The 14020-nt window shown below is 42.7% G+C and overlaps 1 protein-coding gene across 1 annotated transcript; it reads left to right on the forward strand.

The window, feature by feature from the left end:
- Positions 1-1438: 1438 nt before the first annotated feature.
- MRPL44 (mitochondrial ribosomal protein L44) lies at positions 1439-4962 on the forward strand. The gene is made up of 4 exons (XM_066556632.1): positions 1439-1612; positions 1919-2387; positions 3258-3436; positions 4629-4962. Exons 1-4 carry the CDS (start codon positions 1449-1451, stop codon positions 4798-4800), a joined length of 984 nt encoding a protein of 327 aa, XP_066412729.1. The 5' UTR covers positions 1439-1448; the 3' UTR covers positions 4801-4962.
- Positions 4963-14020: the final 9058 nt, after the last annotated feature.

The raw sequence follows: 14020 nt of genomic DNA on the forward strand, positions 1-14020 counted from the left end.
AATTTATGTGAACTATTAGTGTTTGACGTAAGTAGCTCCAAAGCAGCAGGTGGGCATGTGACAGCGCAGTGCAGGCTGCCACAGCCTGGGGTTGTGGCGCTGGTGTCAGGCTGTGTGCTGGGGATGGGGGGCCAGCCTGGGGTGCCCTGATCCCGGGGCCAGTTTAACCATCCTCTGCTCAGCCTCGGCCTTGTTTGGTCGATGCTGAGGTGCTGAGGGATGCACAGGGGTGCTGAGGGAGCTCCCTGCGGGTTGGTGGCTCCATGGCCCTGGCACGGCTGCAGCGGCCACAGCTCCTTCCCCGGGGAGTAGAGAACAACTCACCGTGCCCGTGTGCCAGAGACCGGCAGTGACAGCACAGCGCTGCTCCAGAGGGAGCCTTCCTCGGCACAGCTGGACCCAGAGCCCTGTGCAGGACCCTTTTGGGGCTGTAGAGGGGCACAGCGGGGTGAAGAGCTGGTGAAGCACGGCGGCTGCAGAGGAGAAGGAGCAGGCTCTGTTTCAGCGCTGTCCTCGCTCCCCCCTCAGCGCAGAGCCCCAGTCCGGTGCCAGGGCTGCCCCTGCACAGCGGGACCCAGGGCGGTGCTGGGGCTGCGCACGGGCCCGGGGACAGTGCCCTGGTAAGGACAGGAGATCCCGGGAGCAGCAGCATGAGAACGCCTGAGGATTTTCATACAAGTGCTGCAAATGCCTGCAGGAATGCCGCTCTTATCCATTTCCTGTGCTGTGAAGTCAGACTGGGCTCGGTGCGTGGCTGTTGCGCTGCTGTACAGGCTGCCTTACCTGCTTCCTTGGCTTCCACAGGGCTGTGGCGTTTGTTCTTTCTGAGCTTTGTTTACTGTGTTCCGTGACTACATCGGGGCGTTTGCTGTGCATGTTTTCTTACCGTGAATGTTGAAGCGTGTGCCTTTGTCTTTTAGTAAAGACGATAAAAAGGGCCAGGCCTGCTTTGCACATTTTCTGCGTTTTCATGAGTTTTATACCATGACCTTTGCACCGAAGGTGTACTGTATGAACTCTGATGGTGCAAATGAGGGCTGAGAGATGTACAAAGAACTGTATAGGCGATAGTCAAAAATAAAGCTGCTTTTGAGTGCACAAAACCGGACTTTGTCTTGCACGTGGGAATGGAACTCAAAAAAATATTTTAAAACGCCGCCACCTAAGGGGCCGCGAGTGGGACACGTTGGGCGAGCGCTGCAGCCTCGGGACCTGCTGCGAGCTCCCCGGGCACACCGCGGGGCGGCCGCGGCCTGAGCGTCTCAGCTGAAACAGCCCGGCGGCCCAAGCCGGAGCCCCGGCGCTGCAGCTGCCCCGCTCCTGTACTTGCCCGTGTCCCCGGGGCCTGGCGTGCCCGGCGGGGGCCGCAGAGCCCGGTCCCGGTTCCCCCGCCCCGGCCGGGAGCGCTTCCGCCCGGAAGCCGCGGGGCGGAGCCGCCCGCACCCGCCATGGCCGCGCGGCTGCTGCTGCGGGCGGCGCGGCCGCTCCTGGCCGAGGCCGGGCGGGGCACTGGGCTCAGCACCGCGTTCAGCACCGCGCCGCCCCCCGAAAAGAAGCGGTGGCTTCGGGCGTACCTGGAGCTGCAGCGGCTGCAGGCGCCTCCGCGGCGGCGGTGAGCAGCGGGAGAGGCGGGCGGGGCTTGGAGAAGGGGTGCGACGGCCCCAAAAAGGGCAAAATCAGAACATTTAGGCCCCGTCTGCTCACGCTTTGGAGCAGAATGGGTTGAGCTCCGCAGGTTGGCATAGTCCGGGTTGAATGGGGCAGGCAGACGGGGGTGCGGAACCGACAGTGTCTGACCCCAGATATTTAAATACTGGGTTTGGTGTTCAAGCTCAATTTCATTTCTTGTGCCCTTTCGAAAGGCGCGGGGCGAGTAACGCGTTCTATTCCTGAGCTGGTTCCCTTTCCGCGCCCGCAGGTCCGAGAAGCCCAACTGGGATTACCACGCGGAGATCCAAGCCTTCAGCCACCGGGTGCGGGAAAACTTCGACCTGGACCTTCTCAAGACTGCGTTTGTTAACCCCTGCTACATCGAAAGCGAGGAGGCGAGGCGCCGGCAGCTGGGGCTGGACAAGGACGCGGTCGCTCTTCAGCTTCAGGAGAACAGCGCCCTTGCGGAGCGAGGGCTGCGCTTCGCCCGCGCTTACCTGGAGCAGTGCTTTGAAGGCGCCTACCCAGAGTTACCTGCGAAGGGCATAGAAGCACTGGTTAATTTTCTGACCAGTCAGGAACTCGTCTCTTATGTGGCTCAAAACCTGTCCATACAGGACCTGACGCTCTGCAGGGATTTTCCTGCCCCACCAGACGTGCTGCAGAGGACGTTCCTCGCTGTGATAGGAGCCCTGCTGGAAAGCAGCGGGCCCGAGAGAACCGGGATGTTTGTCAGGGTAGGTTCAATGAATGCTGGTTTGTACCTGGATGGGGAGAGATCCAGGGAGGTTTGCAGAAGTTTGACAATACCTGTAACAAGACAATTTAACAATGAGATCTGGTGGTGGTGGTGGTGATCAGCTGGGGTTTTGGGGGCTGGGAATTTTGTTGGCGTCTTTTTCATTAGGAAGGCTGATCAAGTACATGAAATCATACACTTCTGGATTATGATGGTGATGTTAATATTTGCGGAAAGTTGCTAAGGGAAAGCATTATATTCCATGCACTGTATTATCAAATTATTCCATGTGAGATTTCATATATCTTCAACTAAAAAAAACTTCACTCTATATAAACAGGCATGAATTCATAGGTTTTGCATATAGGAGTGCAAGCCCCTGAAGATATTTCATACAAAAACGTTTGATTGAAATTCAGTGTGACAAAGTAGTTTTAACAGCTATTGTTGTTTCAGTCATCCTTTTCACTTATTATTACTTTTGCAATGGAGAAGTGTTTGTTAAAATGATTTTCCCTGATACAAGAGCATTGAGAGGTGTCTGTAAGAGCAAGGAGCTCTTACAGACAAGAGAGTGATCCCAACAGGTGAAGGACCCGTGGGTTTGCACATTCCCGGGTATTGCCCCAGCTCCTCTGCTGCCTCAGGCTGGAGCTGTCCCTTCTCTGGGTCTGGGGCTGACTTTGCCCCAGGCACGAGTCTGTCAGTGGCTACACTACAATCACGAGCACTGAGATGGGGCACTGAGGCAGTTTTATCATTCATTTCAGCAATTAATTGTCAGTTATTGTCTCTTCATACTGTATTTTCATTAGGAGACACCAGAACCTCAAACCATTAATTGTAACTTCTAAATTTTCTTGTTTAGGACTTTTTTATTCCCCAGCTGATTGGAAAAGATCTGTTTGAGATCTGGGAAGTTGTAAATCCTATGGGCTTATTGCTGGAAGAACTGACCAAGAGGAATATCTCTGCTCCAGAACCAAGAATTACCAGGCAGCTGGGAGTCAGCACAGTTCTGCCAGTCTACTTCGTTGGGTTGTACTGGTTAGTGCAACATTAATCTAAAGTTAAATGGCTTTAATTGGATGAGTGGGAAGGAGGGAAGATGGTTTTTACTTTTCTACTCATGCTTTTTGGTCAAGTTGTTCCAGATAAGAAACGTGATGGTAAGTTCCATATAAAATGAGCCATTTAAGCATTGGCCATAGCTTGCTGTGGTGCTACATACACAGTCTCTGACTAAGAGCTCCAGAGGCTAAACAGGGTGCACCAAAGAGCCTGGGTGTGTTCCAAGTGACCTGACACAGGAGCTTTGGGAACAGCCTAACTGCACAGCTTTGGAAGGGCCACAGCTGTAGCCAGGGCTTAGGCAAGCATAAAGAGACATCAAGGGAGTGAGATGGAAGAGAGATTCATTAAATTCCAGAGAAGCTTTTAAGTTTGAAAATCAGGAGCACTGTAAACTGGGCCATAGGAGTGTCTGTGTCCAGGCAGGACTTAGGAAGTGCCAGTTGTCCCTGGTGCATTTGTGTCAGGTGTGGTCAGTGCCCAGCAGTGACAGTGCTCCTGTGGGCAGGACAGAATCCACGTCACTGCTGCTCTCCTAAAGGAGCTGCAGATGAACACATACCTTAACTTGCTCTGCTTTACCCTGCTTTGGTTTCTGTACCTTCTAAAATGTATCTTATAAAAAAGAAAGGAACTTCAATTGTTTCTCTTCAGGAATCCCTGGTGTCCCTTCATGAACTGCTCCTATTTAGTCTGTGTGCATAGGTGGTTTTTAAACAGACATGAGCATATAATTCATAACAGAGAGAGCTTCTCAGTCCTTTTGAAGCAGTTTGAAATGCTTCCTTACCAGGGAAGGAGAAAAGACAAAAGCACTTCAGTTCCTGTTTAAGCTAACCAGAGTAACAAATTTGCATATTTTTTATCAGGGCTGACAAATTGAATGCTGTAAAGAATCAGTGCTGTGTTAGGAACCTAAATGAACAGAGTGATGTTCTCCCAGGAAATGGACACATTTCTGATCTGAGTTTCCATTACTGAATATACAATTACTTACCTTTGCAGGAAAGACCAACAGAAATGTTTCCATTGTGTGTATATAAAAGTCAATGTTCACAGACACTGGAGAAAAACCAGTCTGTTTTATTGACAGTACACAGCAGCACTCAGGGTTTTATGATGGAAACTTTGGTTTTTCATGGTTGTAACTTTGGTTTTTTTCCCCAAGTGATAAGAAGATGTTAGCTGAAGGCCCTGGTGAAACACTGCTGGCTGCAGAGGAGGAGGCTGCACGAGTGGCACTGCGGAAGCTCTATGGGTACACAGAGAACAGGAGACCTTGGGATTACTCCAAACCCAAACAAGGATTGGCTGCTGAAAAGGCAATCAGCAGTAACTAGATGCTAAAAGACATTTCTGGTGTATCTTAAAAATCAATGGCTTCCATGCTGAATATAGGTGTATTTGGAAAGGCAAAATACAGTTTGTTTTTCTGGTCTTCAGTGCTTGAAAATTCTGAATCATATTTGGTGTTAAATAAAGTCTTTTCCTTTTGCACAATGTTTAATGTTTGCTCATTTTCCTAAATGTAAAAGAAGTGCCCTTAATCTTAATTTTTGCCTTTTGGCTCAGAAGTTTTTCTGTGCATCGCAGGAGACCATCTTTAGTGATATTTAATAAGATGTGACAAAGTCTCACTGTACAGAAACAGCTTTCATGAATGCTTCCTCAGAGATTGTTTGGAGAGGATTGTTAATAAGCTGAGGTGAATTAACATATGTCAGCCTTTGGATTGCATCTGGATTAATTTGTCCTTCACCTTGTGAAAGCATCAGGTATGATGATGATCCTGACACTGTTGGGGATTCAAACTCTGAGGTCTCACTGCTTTCATCCAAATATTATTTGCCATGCACATTGGTTTCTATTGTTGGAGCATGCTCTGAAAGATTTTTAAAACTTGTAAAAATGCCTCTGCTGCAAAATGAGAAATAGTGAAAATTAGGATCATGAAGGCCTGAACCTAAAGAAATTGGAGAACATGATTTCATTATAGGCTATGAGATAAGATTTTTCTTTTTTTCTCTTTTTTTTTTTTTTTTGGTACTTTTTCTGCTTAGTCCATGTTCTTTCATTTAAGCAGTCCCATGACAGAAGTATTGGATTCAGTGAAATTAGTGTTTGTCTTGTTTGCAACATCTGTAGCTGTTTTAGCTCCAAATGAATGGAAAAACACTTAGGAATAATTCAGGTAAATGCATGATATTTCTGTTAAATGTCATAGAAACTCAGCATGTCTACCAGAGGGCAACAGATGTGTGAGAACTGCAGCTATTTTGGAATACTTTTCTTAAAAAAAAGAGTGAGCATCTATTACAAACTTGTCTGAGCCCTGCAAGGAAGAAGCTGGATGTAGGACCAAGAAGCTGGATGTTCAGAAGTGTTTGCTGCTTTATCCCATTGTGAGCATTCATTGCACAGGAAGAGACCAGGTACATGAATGTGCCTTCACTAAGAGGAGGGGGAGAATCAGGCTGATGGCCATTGATCCATGTTTGATAGTGCTGTCCATTGCAACACATCCTTTGCCTTTGGCCCACAAGATGGATTTAGGGAAGGACACTTGGCAGCCAAAGGTCCTGGCTGCAGCTGCTGGGCAGGTGTGTGCTGTGACAGTGAGTGCTGGCTGAATCAACCCAGTGGAAAGAGATTTATTGGTGTTCTGAGCAGGAGGAGTCTGTGTGTGACCCTGGGTGTCTCCAGCACTCAGTGCCCTGCATCTGCCCGGTGTGGAACGTGGCTGTGGCTGCAGAGCAGCGAGAGCTTCTGCTGCCCCTGGCTGAGAGGGCACAGCAGGGAGGGCTGGAATGCAAAAAGGAGGGCAGGAAGATCAGCCCAGCAGAAAATATGCACAAAATTGCTTGTGTTAAATGAAAAATTCCAGCTAGGCAATCTATTACCACTTACATAAGCAAAGCCAATAAGGTCACTATATTCCAGGGAAATAAGAGCAAAATGTGAAAAGATGGTAAAATTACTCATGCTATTTTTAGTTTCTGGATGAGGTTATTGCTCTTTACCTATTTTAAAAGGACGATAGTGAAGGAGGATTTTTTACAGCCCAAGTTGCCTACTGCTTTTATATACATATTTATGTATTTTGAAATGGAGAAGCAAATTTCAGTTTACCTTTAAAAACAATTAGGATCTGCTTCCTTTGGCTTTATAGTTTGCAATGTGGGCATAAGTCCTAGGAGAAGTGGAATACTGTGCTGGTAAAAGATGAGTGATGCAAGATAAATCAGTTTACTGTGTGGCACATGAAGGGAATGTATTAAGACCAAATGAAAAGACAATTTGGGGACGTGGAAAGAAAGGACTGGGTTTTTACAGGAGTGTTGACTGAAACAGGAGTTTTTATAAGAAAATGTGTCCCATTTTCAAGTTTCTAAAGGTCTGAAGAGCATTTTATGTGGTATCTGTGCCTTAATTTCTGACACTCAACATATTTTTCAGGATCTACAGCTGTGCTAGTGGGATCATTTATATACTTCAAGTTACTAACCTTTTTCCTGTTTTTTTGAATCAGTAGCCATAAACCATAGCACAGTTAAAAGATTTGTCAGACCTACAGAAATCACTAGCTATAAAGTGTGGTGAAAATGGCAGCTGAGAAACATTGTTCATGAAATTCCATGGCAGTTTTGTCTGAAAAGTGCTTTGTGAGCTGCTTGCATTGGTGCTGAGTACAAGTGCATTTATGTCCCCCTGTGGTTGTTCCTTTCACAGTCACATTTTATTTATCTTTCACAGAGACAACAGATTGAGCAGACTGTCCATAATGACTGACAGAAAGGAATCAGGACATTTTATTCTTGCAACCCATTGAAGAGCTAGATTATTGTTACAAAAATTACATTTGTAAACTCACTAAACAGTAGGAAACACTAGTAACCTAGACTTGCTTTTTCTCCAAATGTTAGGTAAATCCAGTGTGTGAATGGTCTTGGATTGCTCTGTTTCTGTCATCTACGTCCTTTGTCTTTTTTTTAAGTGTTGAAAAAGTAATTTTATTTTCAGAAAGGTAAGAGAAGTTCTATTCTATTGGTAGCAGCTAAGTAATTGGAGAAAAAATTCTTAATATGCTTTCATGCACTGTTGTTAAGTTGCTTCTGATCTCAGAAACAGAAGCTGCTCTGTTGCTTCTCTGTGCCTTTGCTCCTGTGTCTCAGCAGTTCAGTGATGTGACTGAGAACCCAGTTCTGGCTCCTTGCTTTCAACTGGAGCTTCTGGTTACAATAACCAGATGTTTTTTTTAACAAAAAAAAAAAAAAGTCCAGGAATAATTCTTGTGTGAATTGTTCCTGTGACTTAAAGACAGGAGATGAAAACAATCATTTCACAGTTATCTCTGTGTTAATTCAGAGTTTGAAGTTGCTGGTGAAAAGTTAAACCTTTTACTGGTTTATAACATTTATTTTTTACTTTTTATAACAATCTCTTGGGTTTTATGACAAATCAAAAATTTAAATGAGGTGCTCTGGTGTTATGCTGCTATACAAAGCCATGAAGAATTCAAAACATCAAAAGATGTCATTGTGTTTTGCAGGGCAGAGGGAGGGGATGATGCAGCACAGGAACATAAGAAGAGCCCTACTTTTCCTTGTCCTTAACTTTACTGAGTGCTGTGGCAACTTTAAAGAGGCTCTGAACTATCTGGGTTCTGTTACATCAGAACTTTGAAGTTTAATATTGAGAGATGCATTTAGTGTTGAGAAGCAAACACTTCTCAACAAGGACAGATTGGTTTTTTCTTTCTAAATCAATTCCTCAGATGTAATTGCACTTTTTTGCATTTTTCCCTTTTCAGCTTGCCTAAGAAACTAAAGATCCAGTGCTCACCAGTTGGTCAGCAAATAGCCCCTGCTGTAGTTTGAGGCTGCAGAGTGGGAACAGCTGCTCTGTGTGACAGAATCAGAGCATTATTGAAGGCACTTGGTGATTCCTAAATCACAGGCACACTGCAATGCAGCTCTTCGTGGTGCACACAAAAACTAGGCTGCTCTTCTGTGAGTAAAGGGTAGCTCTAGGGAGAAGGTAAACATCATCATCTCTCTCTATTTCTGTGTAATAAGTGTAATGTTTCTGCCAGTCTGTGGCAGCTGTGCTGGGGACTGTGCTCTTGAACTTACAGGTTTATAATCAAACATGTTAATTTTGGACACAGTAAATATTTTGCTCCTGTTGCTCCAGCTGGGAACAATTATAGAACCTCATTTTTCTGATATGGAAATTAAAATTTATTCTTTACCTCTGGAACTGTTCATTGCCAGTTGTGCTCACTTATTCTTATACCAATATTCTTTATCAGAAGAAATCTTGATTTTATTGTTATTGGAGGAATTTTACATTTAATTGCAATGAGGTTAAAATTTCATTGAGTTTTGAACATGCTTGAGGGCTCCCCTTTAAGGAGCATCTCAATAGTTCTGCAGTCCTGTGTTTTCCCTTATTCTGGGATGCTTATATAAATCAGAGCAACATTTGTATTTCTAACATTTTCAGATAACTTGTTACCTGACTTTTTTAGTTTCCTACTCTTTGTCCTGAAGGCACCATTTTGCTTTAAAGTACCAGATTTTGTTACTTTATATAGGACACCAAAATCAATTGCATCAGTAAGTAGGCATTTCTATTAAGAATGGTTTTTTCAGTAGTAATTTAAATTACCTGGCCAATGTTTATGTAGCATTTCTGAATACTGAAAATATAGGCAAATTGCAAAAAAAAGTTCTGAAACAATATTTTTATATCTGCCTTCAAAGAAACTTAACACTATTTAATGCAAGTTGTTTCAGTAGACAATGGTGAGCTGTAGTCCTTTGCTCCTGACAAGAGGTTCCAGAGTTTCATGATTCCCACATATTTAGCCAAGTACTGAATCAAATCTTCAGTTTGTCAATGCCAGTGAGTGTGTGGCTTTTTGTAGGCTGTACTGTGCACTTGGGTGGGGAGGAGAAGTGCTCCTGGCAATTTTTCAACCTTAGAGAAGGGAGAAATGAAATACTCATGACTGGTGCAGGATATCAGTTTCTGAAGTCATGAAGTTTGGAAGTTTTAAAATGTTCTGCTCTCACTTATTTGACCATTTCTAGAGAATGGTGGCACATAGCAGGTAGTAAGTGAGGAGAGACCCACTGCCATGCTGAGACAGCAGATTTGTGGGGATGTATCCAGATTTGGGATGAATATCTCTGAGGTAATGCAGGGGATATTGCCAGGTCAAACAATGAAGCCAAGTGGAATGAAAAATCCTGAAGGAAACACACAGGTGGAACTCCACTGCCTACACTAGACCTAAACCTATGAGAGAAAATTCTGAGTAATTGGAGTTCAAAGATAGCATTCTGATACTCTTGTGGAGTATCTCCTCCACAGTGGCAGTTCTGTAAAATGAAGAAAATACTGTTGAAACTAAGGAAGTGTCACAGAATTAGTCATGTTAGAGCAGGATTAACCAGGGGAAGCATTCCCACCACCAGAGGGCAAGGATTTCTCTAAAAGTTCTGATGGTTAAATAAAGAAATCCAGTTACTTTAGTGGTTATTTCAGTAGCACAGCTTTATTCTCCAAGTTACTGGCAAGAAGGTGAGAGTTTAGGATGACAACAGAACAAAACAATTTGTGAAAATCAGTCCAATATCAGAGAATGTTTAAGAAGGAAAAAAGTCCAGAGAGAAAATAGTTGAAAATAGGCTTCAATAGTTGAGCTAGTTGAAAGTTAATGGAAATTATTCTCTTTAATTTCAAGTGATGGGAAGTGGAAATGTTTATAATAGTCCATCAGGAAAAACACAGTTGCCTAATCTTAAAGTGTTTCTGAAGGTTTCCTATTTTTTTATACAGACCTTCTGATTGAGCAACAACTGTGGCAATGAGCTTGGGAAGAGCTACTTTTATAATTTGATGAGGTTTTCATTACTAGGGAGGTGATGGGTTTAGATTTGAATTTTTCCCCTGTCATTTTCTGTTTATAATATCAGAGCACAGTTCAGTTTTCTTTCATGTTTCTTTTGCAGTAAAAATATATGTTAAATATTTAATTCCTACCTCAAATATCATGTGATGCTATTTCAGCATCTTTTCAGTCAGGCAGTTTTCAACAACCTGTGGCCATCAGGCAATGAGACAACAATTGGAGAAGGAAAAAAAAAGGATGACATTAATATTGACACTTAGCAGATCCCCCCATGGCAATTCATTATTGCTTCTACTGCTGCTCTGATTACTTTAGAAGGAACTTAGATGCCCACACCCACCCAGTTTCACTTCAGCCCCACAGCATTGCACATTTTTTTCCCAGCTGCTGGGAATCTGCTCTGGCAGTGTCCTGTGACTGCAGGCACGATGTCCATGTGAGCTTTGTGAGGGTTTCTTTGATTCAGGCTCTGTGCTGCATGGCCAGCAGGCAGACTGCTGAAGTTCATGGAAATCTAGACCAGAGGCAAACTGTTGATTATTCCCAGGTTTCAGAATTAGGTCATTTCATAGTTTATTTCTTTGAAAGTCTCCTTTCAAACCAATTAGTACCTAATTGGTTATTTCAACTGCCCACTCCAAGCTCAGCTGTAAGATCAAGTGTTTAAGAGATGATCATGGATGACGCTGAATTTGGTTGATCTCATATGTAAAAACCTACTATTTAAAAAGAAGTTTGAACATTTTTTTCTTGATTGGACTACTATACTCATCATTTCCTAGTAACCAAAAACATCAGGGATTAAATGATAACAACAAAAATAATAAAGTTTGATAAAATTTTGAATAAGTTTTGAAATTTTCCTTTAGAGAAAAACTCCCCCTGCTGCAGAAAGAATTTGTTGCTAGTGACAGTACAGACTGCTGAGCTATCTGACTCTTACTAGCTAATTTTTGAAACCTGCAAGGAATAATTTTATGCTTCAAGATAATTTCCAGTTTTGAAGCATAACAATACATCATTTAACATGAAGATGTTATTGCAAGGAGCTGTGACAAGTGGTTATTTGGATTTTATTATATAAGGGGATGACACTGGTTGTCTGGAGCACTGAGGGCAATTGTGGGCATTGCCTGGCAATGCTGAGAGGCTGCAGCAAAGAAACAAACCACAAGTGCCCTGAACATTCACTGACTGTTTCTAATAAGAAAATACAGGAAGTGCTAAGCCTTTTGGCAGGTGGGTTTGAACAGTGTTCTCTGTCCAGGAGTGTAAAATGAGTTTACCCTGGCAAATGCCTAAGTCAGTATGAATGAAAACTTTTCAATAATTACTGTGAAACCTTTCTCTGTTAATTGTTGCTTTGCTTAAATTGGTTCTGTTTTGAGTGTTTACACACCTAATCAGCAAAGCTGTAGTGCAGCAATGCACAAAGCTGCTCCATCCCCTCTATCTCCTGCCTGCACGTGTCCCCATGGCAGCTGGGCAGATATCTGTGCCACTGAGGGACGTGCAGGGAGGGACAGGGACCTGGAGCTTTCAGAGCAGTATTTACAAGCTGGCTATGAATACATCAAACTGCAACAATTGCAAAGCTGGACCTTTATTCCTAAAGCCCTGGGGTCTGAAACAACCACTTGCAAAAAGGAGCAGGCAGGATGTGAAACCTATGTGTATTCATAAAGTGGATCTTGATAGTTTAGGAAAGTCAGGGTAAACTGAGAAGAGAGATCTAAAAAGTTACACTAACAGGGTAAGAAACTCAAACAATTACAAGAGATTTGATCAAAAGTCCTACTTTGTAAGAAATACTATGCTTTCCTAACAGCTTCTGTAATATTTTTGTTTCCATATTTGTGATGATTTATTAACTGTCATGTTCCTTCTCCCCACCAATTTTCCTCATCCATGGTAGCCCAGAGGACCTTGCTGATGAGGTTTTTTTCCATTTGTATAAAATCTCTTGGACATCAGGGGTGTAATTCTAAAATTACTCTGTTTATGTCAGTAAGACACTGCTATTTCTTCTGCTGTTATCCTAAATTTTTCATTCACTGTGCTGCTTCAGAGTATTTATTAATTCTCTTGCTGCCCACAAACCAAACCAAGGTTTTTGTTCTGTTAAGGCTGTGATAATGTTCTGAACACTTACTCTTTTCCCATTTCTGAAATCCAGTTCATGGAATGTTACTGTGCTCAACATACCATTGATTATTCATTTGTTTCTGGTGGTTGTTTCATTGTTGGGGTTTTGTTCTGTTGTTTTTCAGTTTTTTAAAAATTTATTTAAACATGTAACTAGTAAATATTAAATATTCCAGTCACATAATGAAAAACGCTTATTTTTCATTTTGGTTAAGTCACATGAAGATAAGCATTTTTCCTTTTGGTCTCTTGGTTAAAAAAGAGTTTTTCTAATTGACAAATGCTTTCAAAACCAACCTTCTCAGCTGAAATTCCCACACGTTGTTTCCAGGAGACATGTCTGTCATTGCCACTTCAGCAGAGAATGCATTCTTGAAAGAAATCTTAATTTTTTCACAGCTGTTTATAACTACAAGTATGGCTTGGAGTGTTAAACAGAGTTCAAGGCAAGACACTGCAGGTGCTCTTGCTGTACAGGAGAAGGTACAAGAGGCCTGAGTGTCAGGGGATTAATTTTTCTTGTTAAACCAGTTATTCTAAACAACAATTTGAAGGTTTGTTTGTGTACTTCTGAAGAAAATTACATGGAGAGAAAATGCTAAGCCATTACCTGATTTAGTATTGTTTTTCCTATGTATGGATTGAGATTAGGCTTCTCCTGCAGAAAACCTCCCCTAAGAGGGTATTTGCAGCTACCAGGGATTATCCATATCCACTCAGTGCAGCTGCAGGAGCCTGGGCTACATTCTCTGGAGGATCTTTTTGTCTGTTGTGCATCTTGTTGATGCTTTTACTTTTATCTTGTATTGCTACCAGTCATAAAGCCCTTCTCTTTGCAGTTTGAATGAGACAAATTCTCAAAGATTAATGGAAAAAGATCTTGGTGACAGCATCTCAGATTTTAAAATTACAGTAGTGAGAAACATTACATTACAGTTCATAGAATCAGTTTTCTTTTTGTAGTTGTCCTCTAAAATATTTTCTTTCAGAAATGGGGTGACTGAAAAACTTAATTTTCCCATATTCACACGACATAGATTATGTTCTGTATTCTTCTAGTTGAATGTCTGACATCAAAAAGCTGTGTTTCCTGTATTTCCCTCTTTTGTTATGTCCATCTCCATTGTTTTAGTCAAAGATACTGTTCTTTTTCATCCCATTTTGAGTCCAAATGGATATTTCCATGATGTTTAGCTATTCTGACACTTGTTATATTCATTGCTTTGTGCAGTGGAGTGTACAAAACTTTGTTTATCAGGCAAGACTCAAACACTGCTCCATTGGAGTCACTGATTTACAATCTCAGTGTTTCAGATCATGCAGTGCATGACAGGTATTTCATGACTTGTCTTGGAAACAGTGACTCTGCACCTTTTTTCTTTCTTTTTGTGCTTTTCCATTCTTTATATAATCAGGTTGCTTAGAGAATTAGAAAGTTATGGTCCTGTTTTCTAGATTCCAGTTTTAGACACTGATCAGAGTTACCATGAGCACTG

The sequence above is a fragment of the Molothrus aeneus genome, chromosome 10 (genome assembly GCF_037042795.1).
Source record: "Molothrus aeneus isolate 106 chromosome 10, BPBGC_Maene_1.0, whole genome shotgun sequence".
NCBI classification, from domain to species: domain Eukaryota; kingdom Metazoa; phylum Chordata; class Aves; order Passeriformes; family Icteridae; genus Molothrus; species Molothrus aeneus.

Bases quoted from the DNA above. Each gene is read 5' to 3' on its own strand.
- MRPL44 (XM_066556632.1), top strand. From the start codon at position 1,449: ATGGCCGCGCGGCTGCTGCTGCGGGCGGCGCGGCCGCTCCTGGCCGAG. The intron at 2,388-3,257 runs GTAGGTTCAATG...TTTCTTGTTTAG, and splicing joins GAACCGGGATGTTTGTCAGG to GACTTTTTTATTCCCCAGCT. The intron at 3,437-4,628 runs GTTAGTGCAACA...TTTTTCCCCAAG, and splicing joins TACTTCGTTGGGTTGTACTG to TGATAAGAAGATGTTAGCTG.